Genomic DNA, 17,576 nt, shown 5'->3' on the forward strand with positions numbered 1-17,576 from the left:
GGCCATTCCCGATTGCGAAGACTATAGGCCCTGCCGCCGTGCGCCTTCGCCTGCCTCGATCCCTCCGCACCCACCCCACATTCCACGTGAGCCAGGTCAAGCTAGTCCAGGACAGTTCCCTGGTCCCGCCCGAGCCCGCGCCGCCCCCTCCGGAGATGGTGGAGGGGAGCCCGGTCTATAAAGTGAGGAAGTTATTGGACGTCAGAAAGCGGGGCCGGGGACACCAGTACCTGGTTGACTGGGAGGGTTACGGGCCTGAAGAACGGCAATGGGTGCCCGCCCGATTCATTGTAGACCCCTCCCTCATCGACGATTTTTACGATGAACACCCCGAGATTCCTGGGCCGTCGAGAGCCGGCCGTTGAGGGGGGGGGGTACTGTCACGCCGCCACCAGAGTGGCGGGTCATGCTTTTATTTGTCACAGTCAGGTTCCTCTTTTATTTTGAAATTACTAACTCTCATCTCACCCCAGGTCACTTACCCTTCCTGCAGCTCACTGATTACCGGTCCACGCCCATGATCACCACCACCTGTTCCCAATCAACCCGGACATAAAGGCCACCTGATTCCTCCCCTCCGTTGCCGAAGTGTCACATCTCAGTGCATGGAAGCGTCCTCACAGTCCTCGATTCACAGTCCTTGTCCTATGTCTTGCCTTGCCTTGCCTTGTCTTGCGTCCTTAGTTTGCCCCTTGTTTTCCTCCCTAGGGGAGCGCCTTTAGTTGTCCCTGTTTTTGAGTGCCCTTGTTTAATCTCCAGTTTGGAGCTCTTTTTGTTCTGCCTTTTTTCCCTCCTTGAGAGGTGTTTTTTGGTTCAATTGATTAAAGCTGCAGCCTTGTTGGCCAACTTACACTCTGCGTCTGAGTCCTACCTCCTCGCTGCGTGTCATTTTTGGCAGTCAAACATTAATATTTTGCCTATAATAAATTTGATATTTTCATTATTTTTCATGTACAATTAGTACCTTTAAAAACACATTTTGCAACTTGCTGTCGATTGAAAATGACATCACAAGGGCTCAGGTAACCAATCACAGCTCAGCTTGTGAATGTCACATGACCAAACCTAGAAAACAGGTGAGCTGTGATTGGTTACTTGAGCCCCTGTGATGTCATTTTCAGTCGACAGCAAGTTGCAAAATTTGTTTTTAAAGGCACTAATTGTACGTGAAAAATAATGACAGTATCAAATTAATTACAGACAAAATAAAAACTTTTCATTGCTATAATTGCCTAAATAAGTGAAGTATCTCTTTAACTTCATCACAAGTGAAATAGCAGTGCATTGTATCAACGAGTACTCAAATGCAATCACTAACTTATACTCATCTTTGTCCCGGAAAAATTGTTGTATTAGTCTGTGAGCAGTTGGAAACTTCCTTGTTTGCTCCAGAGGCTGTAGCTTGGCTTCCAGTTAGTAGGGAATGTGTGTGAATGTGTAGGCAGGCTTTTCTGTAAGATGTGTATCAAAGCACAGGCCCCATATGTTTTATATTATGTATGGTGTGTACATATGATGATTATTACAGTCCAATGATACAAACAAAATACAAAGTGTAGTATTGTAGTATTTGCTAACAAATACTGTGAGAATTCAGCGTGCTGGCAATGTTATATTTTAACACCAAACATAGCACTGTAATGGCAGGGTATGCAGTCTTTCAGCCTGCCTTAATCAGTTCTACAAAATGAACACATACTCTTCCCCAAAGGTATCATGGGCAATTTAATCTTGAAGAAACATTTGCTTTTGAGCTACCCATGACACACTGTGATACCCATAACAATTGTAAGCACTTTATTAAATTCCTTAAGTGCTTGAAGTCACAATTGGTAAAACACACAGATTCACACAAACACACACACACACGTTCATGGTTTTTTTTTCTCCCATGTAGGGCTTTTTTTCTGCATGACATTTCTACTTTCAAATAGCACTCACTTGTGTCTGCATCATGTGCCCTTCCTGTTCTCAAGGGAGATTTGAGAACACCCATCACACCAAATTGGCTCGAGTGATGACTTGCCAGATATGACTGACCTCTCTCAGTGTGAGTTCCTGTAACTTTAAAGAGCATTAGAATTAAGTCCATGCTCACATAACAAAGGGTAGGCACAGCACATTAATTAATATTGAGGTGTGGAAATATGGCCTCAATGAACTATACATGTTTTACTTTGTTCAGAATATGTTTTGGTATTTGTATTTAAATAATTTTTAAGATCTCACATTTATACTGACAGAAAGGGATGCTCACCGTGTAATAAAACGTCTGGGGTAACTCATACCTATTTAGATTAGAAAGAATTTTGAATGTTTGAAGACTGTGAATTTGGAACACGCTGCGCCTACCTGAGTGCTCCAATGCACTGACCCGCCGTGCCCATCAACGCATCGGCAATTTGCTCACAAAAAGTATGCTAAATTCTAGATAGTTAGTACAAAATGCTGCATCTATAGACTTTTGACACGGATGAGAAAGTTCTATCATATTACCCCAATACTAGCCAACTTGCATTGGCTTCCGGTCCACTTGAGACACATTTTAAGGTTTTGTTACTTACATATAAAATTTTAGTGCCTTCCTATCTCGTCATCTTAAGAGTACTGTACGCTCCGACACGTCACCTTCCTTCGCAACACACTGGTCTTTTGGTGGTCCCAAAAGCCAAGACGTCTGCGGGTTCAAGAGCGGTTTCGATTCAGGCTCCAGTGCTTCGGAATGCCCTACCCTTGGAAATCAGAGCCACTACCTCTGTAGAAACGTTTAAATGTAGACAAAAAAATGTAGAAATGTTTATATTCTTGCATTCGATTGAATTATGTGGGCCTGGCAACTGCTGCTGCTTTCTCCCCCCCCCCCCTTCTCCACGGCTTGGAGAGGTCAATGAACAAAATGGATGCTGCTGTACGGATTCTACACTAAAGCTCAATTCACACTGACTGCGGAACAGACACGGTGCGTTTTCTATACGGATGCTGCAAGGACTGCAATTCACACCGCCTGCGTTGCGTGTCCGGAAATCTACTCCCAACAGACCACGAGATCACGTGGGGTTCACGCTGGCGAGTTGAGTTCACCCAATAACAACCATGTATATAGAGTCTTATTTGTAAACAATAGTCACGCTTGCCTGTTGTCACATCGAAATCTGCTCCCGATAGATCACAAGATCACGTGGGGTTCAAGCTGGCGAGTTGAGTTCACCCAATAACAACAGTGTATAGTCCTATTTGTCAACATTAGCCACGTTTGCCTGTTGTCACATCAATATGCTTTTTGGACATTATTTCTGGGAGTTCCACCATGGCTGTTCTCCATGGGTAAGTACGTTTTGTGTTTAAATAGTGTCATTTTGTCGTGTTTAATTTATTCTGAGCTCATTTTTTGTCTTAAATGTCCGACTGATGTCATGCTATGCAGCTAGCTAGCTTCCCTCCCCAAAAAACGAGTGTGCACACAGTTTTATATTGAAATAAACCGGCTTTACCTTAATGCGAGACGCTCGATTTCCTGTACGGCTCGTTTAATTTCTTCAGCTTCATGAAAAGCCGCATGCAGCGTCTGGAAGAAATAGAACGCTTGCGGAAACCTTCCGCATCGCCGCAGTCGTTCCGCACCGTAGACTTGAATGCGTTCTATCCTTGCTGCATCCGTACGGCCGCCGTACGGAGAACGCACCGCGTCCGTTCCGCAGTCAGTGTGAATTGGGCTTAATTATCTGGGTTGAGATCTGAGGCAGACCATCAACGTTGGAGGTGCTGCCATAGAGATTTTTGCCCCAACCAACCAGGCTTGGTTAGGATGAGGTCCCACTTCACTAACTGTGTCTTTTTTTTTCAGTACTTCAACTTTCTAAATAGACTTTCACACTATTCTGGTTTACATTGTTTAGCACCACATACTGTGTAAATTGTTGGATATTTGGCAGCTAAACTTAACTTGACTAGTCTACCAAAAAAAAAAAAAAAAAAAGGTTTATTTTGAAGTGCAGCTGGTCTAACACGATTTTGGTGCATTCGATGGAGGCGCGGGCAGACAGATCTGCGGACGTGTAAGGTGAATGTAATTTATTTCATTCATAAATATGACAACAGCATGGGAAAATTCCTCTGAATCATTTTAGAAATCATTTGAAAAAAAATATCATTATCATTTAAAAAATATTTCTAATAGAACCCCCATGTGACCGTGTGTTCCAACTTGCAACAAAAATGACCGAACAAGAACCTGTAGGACAAAATGAAGTCTGCCAAAAAGTATATAAAATCTACAACAAAATGCCACGATCCAAAGCAATTCAAGATCTATTCGTCTGTAAATGGTTTAAAAAAAAATCTATTTCTTAAACCAAAAAAATTATCTCAAGAGCACAGCAATGACTCATCCAGGAGGTCATAAAGAAACCCAAGACAACATCTAAAGTACTGCAGGCATTCCTTGACTCAGTTAAGGTCAGTGTTCATGACGCAACAATATGGAGGAATCTGGACAAAAGCGACATCCATTGCAGAGTTCCGAGGCAAAACCCACTGCTGACCTAAAAGAAGATAAAGGCTCATCTTACATTTGAAAAGGGAATTAAAAAAAAAAAGTCTGAATGGATTTTAAATAATAATGACCCACCCCCCCCAATTGGCCTTGTCAAAGTTCGAACTTGAATCTGATTGAAACGCAGTGGCATGACCTTGAATACAAGCAATACTGGAGGGAAGAGTGGCCAAAATTATCTTCACAGAGATGTGAAAGACTCATTGCCAGTTATAGAAAACGCTTCATTTCAATTGTTGCTGAGGATGCTGATGTCCCCATGACAGCTCCGCTTGGGTTTGTTTTCGTAAAATCTTTGAAGATCATGGCCTTTAATTTGCAACAGCAGCTCTGAATTTTAAACATTAACACTTCTTCTCAACTTCAGCTATTTTCCCAAAACACATCTGAAACATTCTCATTCACTCATTTCCAAACTCCTCAGTCTTCCATCCTAACTCCTTTCTTTACATTTTGGCACCTCCCACCAGACATCCCATTGAGGAGTCGAGGAGAACAGAGGATGTAACGATATCCAAACATCACAATACGATATTATCACGATATTAAGGTTGCGATACGATAATTATCACGATATTGTGGGGGCATTGGCGATATTTAAAAAAGATCACAATATTGTTAAAAAATAGCTCATACAAAAAAAAAAAAGCACAATATGCTTTTGTACATAACAGCAATGCATATAAACCACCTACAATCTCTAATAATTATATTGAGGCACTTACTTGCTAATGCAAGCACACATTGATCGCTTCACAAGCAAATTAGGTTCCCCTTCATCTGACAATTAGCATAGATTTTAAACATAGAAGGACAAAACATCCCTCATTGTTGGTGACACCACTTACAGTCACGGTGTTACGAAAAAAAATAAAAACTAAGCTGTGGTTAGAACTATAAAAATGTAAGCGTCATTGTGTTTTTAAGATATAATTTGAATAAATGTGCCATCCCTTGTGCTTGCAGTATGCATTCTTGGGAAGCTCTCCAGTGGGTGATGACGTCACGCTAAAGCAACTCGCATGTGCACAAAGCACAGATTGTTGTGTATGACTTGTAAGTTTATTGCGCTGCTAAATGTTTGCCATGTTTTGGCTTTTGATTTAAATTTGTTAAATAAAGAAAAAAAAAGTGCACAAAGCACGACATTGAGTGATGTACACCCAAAACATGACGTGAAGTGACACTGTGTTTACTGAAATATACATAATGGTCCCGCTTGGTGTTACGGCGCACCTTATCACATGGATTTACATGTAAGTCCGTGCCTTTTCATCTCATATCGCGAGAGTAGTGAGAGAGGAGAAGGTAAAAATATTTTGGGGAAAATATGAGGCGACGTATGGAGAGTTCGAAACGTCTAATAAAGATGGCGTCACGTCCTTGCTTCGCGGAATAATAAATCATCTGCCGGGCTGCCATAAACGTCAACTTAATGATTCATGTTTCAAAAAAAAATCTGAATTGAGCTGCAGTGTGAACATGGCATATATATTTTTGATTTTATTTCACAAAAGCGCTATATAAATAAAGGAGACTTGACTTGACTTCCATCTATCCATCCATGGAATGACAAATCAGGTACTTACGAACGCTCAGGTCAAGTTGATGCTCAAATGAAATCCGCTCTGCCCGCCAACACATCTGCGCATGCCCTGCCATGCCTGCCTCCAGGGAATGACGTCACTTTATCCGGACGGTAATTGATTTTTTTTAACATAAGTTACTGTCCAATAAAATTGCGTTGACATGTTTGATAATTACATATACTTCAAGCTAATTAGTATTAGTAGTGCAGTCTCAAAAATTTTGTTGAAACACAATTATTATTACAAACATTTCAACAATGTAATCTGTGATTCAAATACTAATTTATGTTAAAAACATAAACTTAATTTTAGTATGAGTATTTTACACAAAGGTTTCTGTTGGATTTTTACTAATAAATTTTGATGCTGTCAAATCAAATACTCATCCTGATGATATTCAACATTTTTATTAACGATACATACGTATATATTAATGTCACATTTACTTGGTGTTTGGATTTTTTTCAGTGTATGAAGGCAATCAATAAAAGAAACCATTTACAAATCCAGACATACAAAGGCATTCAATAAGAGAACATTAACAAATCCTTTCCCCATTTGGCTTTTGCTTATTCCGTTTTGTTGCATTGCATGGATTTGAATGCCTCGCGTCTCGGAAAAACAAATGCCCCACCCATAGCAATGGCCTTGGGCGGATCATTTGTTTTTACGAATGCGTGTTGACATCATGCTGTCTGAAGTATTTTTTTTTGAAAAAAAAAAGCCCCGCCCCTAATCTGTCCAGCCTGACTAGTTGATACCCGATCACACGATTCCCCACGGTTGCTCAGCGCGTGACCGGAAGTAGCGTCACAGGTTTTGGGCGGCTGGCCAAAAAAAATAAACAATGTTGGTGGGTGTCAAGATGCGATTGGTGACCATTGGTGGGGACTGTCAAGACACTCCCTCTATTTGTCGGTAGCATGACGTCACTCACGGCGCAACTTGATAGCGGACTACCTATTAATGCTTCACATTGTCACTCGATTCATGAGACCGTGCGTGCTGTACATATGAATGGATTGTCAATGCTGTTTGTCGGTTGCGCATTGACCGAAACTCCATTTATTTCTGTTTGTGTTGTCGCGCGGTGAATGACGTCATGCAGTCGGCAAATTTGGCCACAACCTGTGACGCTCCTTACTAGGGATGTCACGATACCAGAAATTTAGTAGTCAAAGCCGATACCACTGAAATTCCACGATTCTCGATGCCATTTTAATACCACGGTAAAAATAGAAAATAAGCAATAAATTCCATGTACTTCAACATTCACTCCTTTATTAGAAGTGAACAACAAACAATGATACTGTGTGCTTAAACAGAACAATTGGCATGTAGCCAAAGCATTAAATTAAAATACTGTACATGTACTAGCTAAGTACAGTAATAGCACCAATAATGTATAAACCTTACAACTATCTAATCAGCCACAGTATTCAAAGCCATTTGAAATTAGAGAGTCCTTATGACATAAGGGGTACAAGTGTCTACAAAAAACAAAAATCAAAATAAGAACAAATATTAAACAAATGTGTGTTTCTGTAAGAGGTGTTAATTTGTGAAATCATTTTGGTAATGACTTGAAAAGATGCAAGTCAATTGTTGAGTTTAAAAAAATGTTTCAAAGCAAAGTTCAAGAGTATTATTTAAATCATACATGAGCTAGTACAATTGCAGAAATTTTATTGAATTTTTTTTCGATGTACCATTATGAGTGTAATGAAAATTGTATATGGGAATATGAGGATGTATTATTATTGTGTATGCCTAAGAAATTCATGTACATATGCTACTGACAATTGTACGTATGTTAAAGTGAAATTGCCTACATGAGCAGGATTACACATTTTCTTTTATTGTAATGTGTTAATTTACTGGATTTAATAATGAAATAAGTTAAAAGATACAAAGAATAAGGAGTAGGACTAGATAAGTTTCTAACTTCTTCCTACTCCCTTTGGACATGTAAACCATCACAAATAATTGCTATGAGTTTCTTCTTTAAATTTTTATTTGCTACTTGTTTATGTTTATATGTTTATATGTTATGTTTATATGTTCAATAAACAAACAAACAAACAAACAATAAGTACTAAACACTAAAATACTGTAAAATGAAAAATGCATCACAGTGAATGTAGCATTAAAAAATAAAAATCTCATACTGTGCTGCCTATTTACCAACTAATTGCAGCACGTAGCCTCACACCCCCACGCTCACCCCCACGCGCGCACACACAGTCACACACGCAAACAAACAAAATAACGCATAACGTTTGATATATTATTTCAGGATTGTTTAATGTTACTTTAGGTGTTTCAGTAAATTAGCTGCCCGGCAAAACTTCCCAACTTTATTATGCGGGACAGACGAGGCTGAACATAACGCTAACGTTACTTCGCTCATTGAGTGTGGGGTCAACATACTAACGTTATAACAATGATAACACATGAATTCAAATGCACTTGCCTTGAATTCTTTGTACAAGTCTGGATGTCCATGTTTCGCTAAGTTGGATGTGTTCCCCTTTCGTCTGGAAACGGTTTTGGCATCTCAATCCCTGCGCATCAACCTCAAATTCAAAGTCATACGCGAATTTTGGTGTTTTTCTTCTCAACTAATTGAGGGGCCGCTGCAGTTGAAGACCACGCAGTCGTGCAGGCTACTTCCATGTTGCACGCATGTTGCTCTACTTCCTTGCTATTGTCGCAGCGGGAGGGTAGTCACGTGACGTCATTAGACGTTAAGTGGGTTGCCAGATAAGCGCTCATATCCACCCATTTTACATGATGTAAGCTTCTGTGAGTGAGTGCGTGTGGGATTTAAAAAAAAAAAATCCCCAAAACAACACAAAAGACGCAACCAGATATGCCGCCTCGATACCAACGGTACTTCGGGTATTGTAGAAAAGGCAGTACCGTCACATTTTCAGAGTCTTGGCATCGACTTGGCACCGAAGTGTCGGGACTTGTGACAACCCTACAGTCACGCTCTGAGCAACCGTGGGGAATCGTGTGATCAGGTATCAACTAGTCAGGCTGGACAGATTAGGGCGGGGCTTTTTTTCCCCAAATCACTTCAGACAGTCTTGACAAGCATGCATTCGTAAAAACAAATGGTCCGCCCAAGGCCATCGCTATGGGCGGGGTATTTGTTTTTCCAAGACGTGAGGCATTCAGGTCCATGCAATAACAAAACGGAATAAGCAAAAGCCAAATTTGTCAATGTTCTCTTTTATTGAATGCCTTTGTATGTCTGGATTTGTAAATTGTCTCTTATTCATTGCCTTCATATGACTACATTTGTAAATGTTCTCTTGTATTGATTGCATTTCCTATTAATTTTGGCACTCCTATGACTCTATAGCATCACAGGAGTGCCAAAATTAATAGGAATAAATGTTCTCTTTTATTGAATGCCTTTGTAAGCCTGTGTTTGTAAATGTTCTTTTATTGAATGCTGTTGTATGTCTGTATTAGCAAATATTCCCTTTTATTGAATGTCTATATCCTCATTTGTAAATGTTCTCTTTTATTGATTGAGGTTCTCTTTATTGATTGTGTTTGTATTTCCTATTAATTTTGGCACTCCTGTGACTCCATATGCAAAAAGCAGCGGCTGGCAAATCAAGTAAATTGTTTTATATGACTTTTAAAAGAAAACATTGAGGGAGAAAAAATATTTTCTTTTATGTGAACATTATTTTGTTGAACACAGAGGGCCGAGCTCTTATAGTGAGCCCTCTCAACCATCTTCCCCTTGGGAAAACCAAAGCTTCATAACCTGCCTCAGTATCATCACAAATCAAATCAGTTTTTCCCAATCTGGTGTACGTGAGCACAAGCGCAGATGACTGATGAAAATAAAACTGCTATACTATGACTGATTATTCTTGTTCAGTGTTTGCCTGCTGTTGAAAGTGAAATAATCTAAAGTCACTCCAATTTTTGGTGGCAACTGTTGTAAGAATTATATATAAGAAAGGAATGTTTATTATTTAGTTTTGATTCCTTTGCATATCAACAACTAGAATGGAGAATGGAAGAATGGTTATTAGAGTAGGTATTGTAAACATAAGTGACTAGATGTACCATTGATTGTAATAAGGGAGAAGCCTGATAACGATCCTGATCATGAATCAGATGTGTTGGTGGAGAGGAACATGGAAAATATGCTGCATAGGGGCTCTCAGAACCGGAATTGGCACCCCTATTCTAGATTGAATAAATCAGGACAAACTACCACTTTAGGTTCAAAGAAATAGAATTACATTACTTGTCTGCTCGACATTATGCAGTCATACAAAATGTCAACCAAAGATTCCCTCCAGTGATGACAACTTGTGACAGTACATAGACAGATGGATTGCTATATGAAATATGTACTTTATTAATCTTGTGTATGAAATTATAAATGTAATCATGTCATTATTGCAGTTTAATAACATATCTGAAACACAAACAGGTGAGTGAAAACTTTGTAATAGTGCTTGATTCTTACATGGGTGAGAAGTAGGGCTGCTCGATTATGAAGAAAATATTCATCAGGATTAATTTGGTAATAATTGCAATCACGATTAGGACAATCATTTGTTTTTCGGTACAAAACAAGAAAATGTTTAAACATGTAAAAAATATTAAGACAAATACATTTCTTTAAAACACTATAATTAGTGTTGTTCCGATACCATTTTTTGGCCCCGATACCCAGCTTTGCAGTATCGACCGATGTTGATACCATACCGATACCTAAAGGTTTTTTTTCTGAACATGAAAAAGCTGTCCTGCCATTGGTTCACAGCATTCAAGGGCCAATAGGATTTCTTAGATCGGCATGCAGTGAAAATGTCACACATCAGTGAATGTCGTGCACAAGCAAGACACAAGTTGCTGCATCCAAAGTCCTATATTAGTGTTGGAAAGAATGGTATCGGCATAATATAATAATAATAATAACAATAATAATAATAATAATAATAATAATAATCTTTTGGGGGGGTTTTTATGCCGATTTTGTAATTGTGGAGTGTAATTGAAATTGTAATTCAATTTACATGAATTGCACAGCCCAAGTGAGAAGGGTACTACCTAATTTTGTCTGAACGGAGTCAGTGCTTTCATACTATTTGGACTGTGCCGGTAAACATAAATAACAGGTCATTAGTTATTTCATTTGGGTTTCATTAGTTGTTTTTATAACAAGTTACCATGAACTAATTACATATAGAGACAAGATCTTCCATTCAAAGTTTTCAAACCCTCCAAAAGTCTGTTGTATGATTGTTATATTCGTTATATTTAGTTCTTGATGAAAAATACTGCAAGAAAGGGAGAGAATATAGAAGATAGCCAATGTTAGCATTGGCTATGATGTTCATAACAAGTCTCCCCTCCCCTCACAACCTCATAATTAACACTGAAACAAAAGTTTAGCCCCAATGGCTTTAAGTGTCTAATTAAATAACCAATACTGTTGACAAAAGTCTCAGCAGTGCAATTAGGAGGGGGGAAAAATGGAATCAAATAGGCAGTGAAAAAGCACTCAGTGTTAAAGTGACTGCCTAGCTGCAGCCATGCAATTTCCCTTATTAGTCAGTCACTTACTTGAACGTAACTACTGCTAAAGACAAGTCAACGGACTTGCTGGTTAACCTCCTTGTCTTCTGAACTCCATTCAACACAACAGGCATGTGGCCATGAAGATCAGTAGCATACCTCTAGTTATGATTATTTTGTGGCCAAGCGTTATTTTCCATTTTCAATGAAAGGGAAAAAATGTTTTGAAATAATAGCCTCGGTGGTCAAGATAATAATTACAGATCTTAAGCTCAGGGGCAGTAGCACACAGTGGAGCTCAGCAGGCAGCACACAATCACTCAAACACACATACATGTGCACGCCAACATGTTCCACTCACATCGCCTCAGTCTTGACTGCGGGTAAAAAAACAAGTTCAGGCACCATGTCATAATCAGCTGAGACAAGCCTGAATATGACTTTTTTTTGTCCAAATGGAATAAAGCAAGCGCAGAAACCACAACAAGGCATTAAAAATATGAAACCACTGAGAGGACAAAGGCCCCTTGCAATGGAGCTGGATTCATTTTGTGGCATAATTCTGTCCTTTGAGAGCGCTCTTGTGTTAATGGGGCTTGTGTTGTGTTGTCATCTATTTTGTGTTATCCGTGTCGTGTGCGGTGTTTGAAGCGTTTGCTGGTGTTTTACATGTCATGTCATCAGACAGCCAGTTTGTGATGCTCAAATGTTTACGTTACCCTCTCGCTGTCAGGCACAACTTGGAACATTGATAATTGTATATATTTATATAACATAATGACGTATAGAAAATAAAAATATGTTTTCTGGTTTCATGTGATATAAAGAAAACACACCAAAAAAAAGTTAAAAAAAAAAAAAAAAAAAAAAAAAGCCTCCATTCTGTCCAAATTCACATACAGCATTCACATTTTGGTGCAAGTAAGTGAATTATTGAACCCCCATCTGGGTAATCGGCCTGCTGCAGATCAGGCTAAACCCCGTCCTCAGGATATGACAGTTTTTTTGCGTGGTTTTTTTTTGGGGGGGGGGACTAAAGCATAGACATTTTAATATTCCCCACTGCTCATTTCAGCAATTACTGCACTACTAATCAAAGGAACAAAATCATTCTAGCAGAAATATCGAATGAAAAAATCTTTTTCTAACAAATGAAAGGGTTCGTGGTAGATTGAGCAATAATTTATGAGTTTCTCCACCGAATCAATTAATTTGGATGAAAAAACTCATTTCGGCGGGGGAAATGAATCATGCATTAGCATATCGCAAATAGATCATACTTGCTATTTCTTCCTCTCCAGCTATAAATCACGAGGAAGTAATCTTAAAACTTCCAGTGCGTGACCTTCGAGCCGCGCACTGGACTGGACTTAAATGGCTATATTCGGGAAATGTCACGCAAATAGATAGCCTACCACTACAAGAGGGGGCTTTTCGTGCCTAACTGCTACGCGAGAGTCTCCAATTTAATTCATAGTGGCGGACTGATATGTTGTGTGCATTTTCAACCTCTTTCTAACCGTCAACTGTGCGCACGACTGACACCAAAGAGTCTGTTCAGTGCGTACTCCCCCGATTGCCAATCATATGTGGAAGGCGGGAAAAAAAACAGCAATTCGTCGTAGTGTGCAGTGGAAATTCAAATACATTCAAGTTCCACTTACGCTGCTGTTTTGTCCTGACCAGTAGACGACAGCATGGTTGTGTGCCGAGTCCCCAGTTAGGGCGAAAGTGCTGCTGGTGAGCTTGGGCTCGTCCTGCTGTTTATTTCCTCTCCCGTCGTCCCTGTTCTTTCTTAACTCCGATCTACTCAGTCCAGAAGACCTGAACCCGTCTAGATACGAGCCCCGTTCTTCCGACGTACCGGAATTCAGGTCAGATTGGCCAGTCAGCCCACTCATGCTCAACTCGGCAAACTCGGGGCTGTTTCTCTTTGCCCTAAGTAGCGCACCGCCATCACCAAAATCAGGTTTTGCCTTTGATCCGACGCGGTGATTTTCTGTGTCATTCTTCAAGTCAGTTGCCTCTTCGTGGTCGTTGTCCTTTCCAGCATTCTGTCGACTAATCCCGATTCCCCTAAACTCCACTTGGATGTTTTGAACAGCGCCGAGTCCATCTGTTGGTTTAGTGTGAAGTTGAACAAGGGACCGGCGAGATGCGCAACTTATCTCAGCTTTAGTATTTTGGAAGGTGTGAGCAGCTATCACGAGCCACACACCCAGAGCGAAGTGCAAGCCCGGGCAGAAGCCAGTCCAAGTCTCCATCGCTGACAGAGATTCGGTGGGTGATGGACCGCTGGAGTCCTTGTCCAACACCTTAACTCCTTTCTCTCAGGTCGGTCAAGATGGAATAACTGACGCCTGGGCTGTCCGTGTGGTTATTTCGGAGAGGAAAGTCCTCTTCAGCGAAACTGTTCACGTCCAAAGGATGTTTGGTGAGGAAAGCCACACATTGGAGGGAGGAGCTGTAACGCAGCCAGCTGCCTCGTGCGCGCCCGGAAGAGACCGAGAAGGGAGGGAAGGGAGCGACTGTCCATGGTGCTGGGCTCTTCCCCTCCTGTTGAGATCACACCAATGCCGCCATATGCGCTGATATTGATTTTAATTTATCACCATGTTGATGCATTGTGGCAAGCAAATTTATTGTTGCAGATACAAGAACACATTACATCTGTACATTATACCATTCTGTTATCAACTGTTAGAGTAGAGAGTAAACGTTTGGCCATCTATAACACAGGTTTTAGCAAAAATACTAACTCAATTACATTCCAAAAAGTAAATACACTTATATATTTAGATTTTGAAGTCTTAAAATCATATAATCAGCTCTAAAACAACATAAATCCTACGTAAGTACAGTTGTGCTTGTAAGTTTACATACCCTGTGGGTACAACTGTAGGTGAAGTGGTGTTCACTGAACCTAGGTTTTCTTAAGATCAGTACTAGCATGAAAATTAATACAATCACTGTATTAGTAGCATGAAAGATTAATACAATCACTGTATTATATTCTATTTGTCAAAAAAGTAGCACTAATAATTAGGGATGTAACGATAAGCGCAATATTGTGATATTGTGATATTAAAATTGCCACGATATCATTGTCGTCACGTTCACAATATTTAAATGAAGCACATCTGATAAAAAAAAAAAAAAGTCAGGTTGATTTGCATTTGTGCAGTTCTAGCACACTGTGGTGGCTAATTTTTTAGTGCAATTTAATTTTCATTATGGATGCTTTGGCCCGTCTATGTTTAAAATCTACACTAATTGTCAGATGAAGAGGAACGTAATATACTTGTGAAGCAAGTTAATATGTGGAGAAACTCAATGTGTGTGTGTATTAACAACATAACATAATAATAATAATAATAATAATAATAATAATAATAATAATAATAATAACGTAACATTGCTGTCATGTACAAAAGCACAATATTGTGCTTTTTTTTTTTTTTTAGTATGAGCCAATTTTTTTTCACAATATTGTGAACATTTTTTAAATATGGCCAACCTCCCCACAATATTGTGATAATTATCATATTGTGAGCTTCATATAGTGATATCGTATCGTGACGTTCGGAAATTGTTAAATACCTACTAATAATATATGTTATACAAAATTATGCTGGTAAAAATAAAAAATGTAATAAACAATACACATAATCAGGTCATTCCATACATAGTTTGTTATAAATATGTTTGTGTTGGTCAAATAGTGCGTCGCACGACATACTACACGCACTTAATATTTGCTTGCTTTAATATTTCTTCTCAAATTTATGCTATATTTAATGAAAACACATGCAAAATATTTTAGGGAGATGGAGTGAAAATATCACAACTGACTATACTTAATAGGGATTGTCACGATAACAACAATATCGTGATATCGCAATATTAAAACTGCCACAATATATTGTCGTCATGTCATGATATTAAAAGCAGTACATTGGTTCAAAAGTCGGAGTGATTTCCATTTGTGCAGTTCTAGCACCCTCTGGTGGCTTGTTTTTTAGTGCAGTTTAATTTTCACAAGGCATGTATTGGCCTTTCTATGTTTAAAATCCATGCTAATGGTCAGATGACCGTAATATGCTTGTGAACTGAGTCGATATGTGCAGGAACTCAATGTGTGCTTGCATTAGAAAGTGCCTCTGTGTATATTATATTTATGTTTTTAATAATTTAATAATATTTTTCATTTGGGTATTGTACAAAAGCACAATATTGTTGTTGTTGTTGTTGTTGTTTTTTTTAGTATGAGCTCTTTTTTTTTCTTTTTTTTTCTTTACAATATTGTGACATTTTCGTATCGCCAACCTCCCGACACTATGATGATAATTATCGTATTGTGACCTTCATATCGTGATAATTATCGTATCGTGATGTTTGGATATCGTTACATCCCTAATACTTAATAGATTTGCATATCCCCATTTATGAATAGTGTTGTAAACCCATACATGAATGGGTGAGGATACCAGGTCAGTCTGACAGTATAGGAGAGTGGGGCGCTTTGCTTGTGGTGCTTCAGGGGAGCAGAACACTCACTGATGGATTGGGGAGAATTGGCAGCTAGTTGCACCATTCCCAGGGGAGGCATAAGGCAGTGCCGAGAGGCATCGAGAAAGGAAGGAAAATGTGATTGCTAGGATGTATTATCATGTATTGCACATGAGCGAATAAGAGCAAAAATAATGTGATCAAATACATGAGGTGTATGAGAGTGAGTGAGAGGAAGCGAAAGCCCATGAGTGCAGTAGGAAGAGAGCGAGTGTCTGTTTGAGGGTTACTCATGTTGTGTGCCCTTGTCTGTCAACTTGACTGTCAACAAAATGTCCATCAGGGAAAACCCAGGAGACTTCATCTGAATTTCAACAGATTTTCAATCATATCAGTCAGAAAAATATGGCATGTAAAAACAAAATTGCTGCAACATAAAAAATAGAAAAATGTAAGTCCTCCGCACAAGATAGGGCCGCTAAGGTGTCAGAGTCTAAATTCTTCTTCTTTAAACTAAACATAATGTTGATTTCAGTACAATGACTATTTAACCGACCTACAGGTTTATATCAATACAATTCAAAAACATGTTTATAATTTTGATGACCAAAACCCCAAATTACCTATACTGTATCAAAATCAATTTGAGTGTGAAATATTTTGTGTGACATGGGCTTTGGAAGTGGATGGCCTTGATTCGATCCCTGCAGCAATTGGATGTTTTAAAAGAAAATGGCAGCTAGTTGTTCGAGAGATGCCAGTCAGCTTCCTGACTACTGTCGAGGTGCCCTTGAGCAAGGTGAGGTTTGCTGAGGTCGCGCGGCACAAGCTGTCATCTCGCATGACATCTTACAAGATGCAATTTCATGCTTTTGTGTGACTGCAGTGTTATGGGCTCTTTTTTTAAAATGATTTTACAATCTCATTTCACTTTGTTTAATTTGACTTACAGTTAAGATGTGAAATAAATAAAAATAATATGACACGCCATACTTTCGCCACACTTAATGCAGCATTAAATATTCACTTTTTGACAGTGCAACATTTAGGAGTTTCCTATCAGGAAATAAATTGGGAGAAGTGTTATTTTTTTGGTTAGAAAATAAAATATGACAGATGAAGCATTTGCTGTAAATTTGTAAATCGTGCATTGCAAATCAATGCATACAATGAGAAGATTAAATACATTTAAGAAAGCGGAATCCAGGGACTCTGACCTTGTCAGGAAGTGACAGTTGAATGAGCCTCTTGTGAGTTTCCAGACACATGAAGTTAAAAGGTCAAGCTGTGATAGTGCTTTCTTCGACATGCAACTATAATTGACCTTTTACTTTAATAACAGGGCATTACTTTGATTGACAAATGCC

The 17,576-nt window shown here is 39.2% G+C and overlaps 1 protein-coding gene across 1 annotated transcript in view; it reads right to left on the reverse strand.

Moving 5' to 3' along the window:
* Positions 1-14,217, reverse strand: part of LOC144020369 (uncharacterized) — a 260,558-nt gene extending 246,341 nt beyond the window's left edge. Inside the window, exon 1 of the mRNA XM_077523754.1 lies at positions 13,365-14,217. Within this exon, the coding sequence (XP_077379880.1) occupies positions 13,365-13,964 (600 nt within the window). The 5' untranslated portion in view covers positions 13,965-14,217. The remainder of the gene's footprint in view (positions 1-13,364) is intronic.
* Between the last annotated feature and the right edge of the window lie 3,359 nt (positions 14,218-17,576).

Source organism: Festucalex cinctus, chromosome 6, assembly GCF_051991245.1.
Source record: "Festucalex cinctus isolate MCC-2025b chromosome 6, RoL_Fcin_1.0, whole genome shotgun sequence".
NCBI lineage: Eukaryota > Metazoa > Chordata > Actinopteri > Syngnathiformes > Syngnathidae > Festucalex > Festucalex cinctus.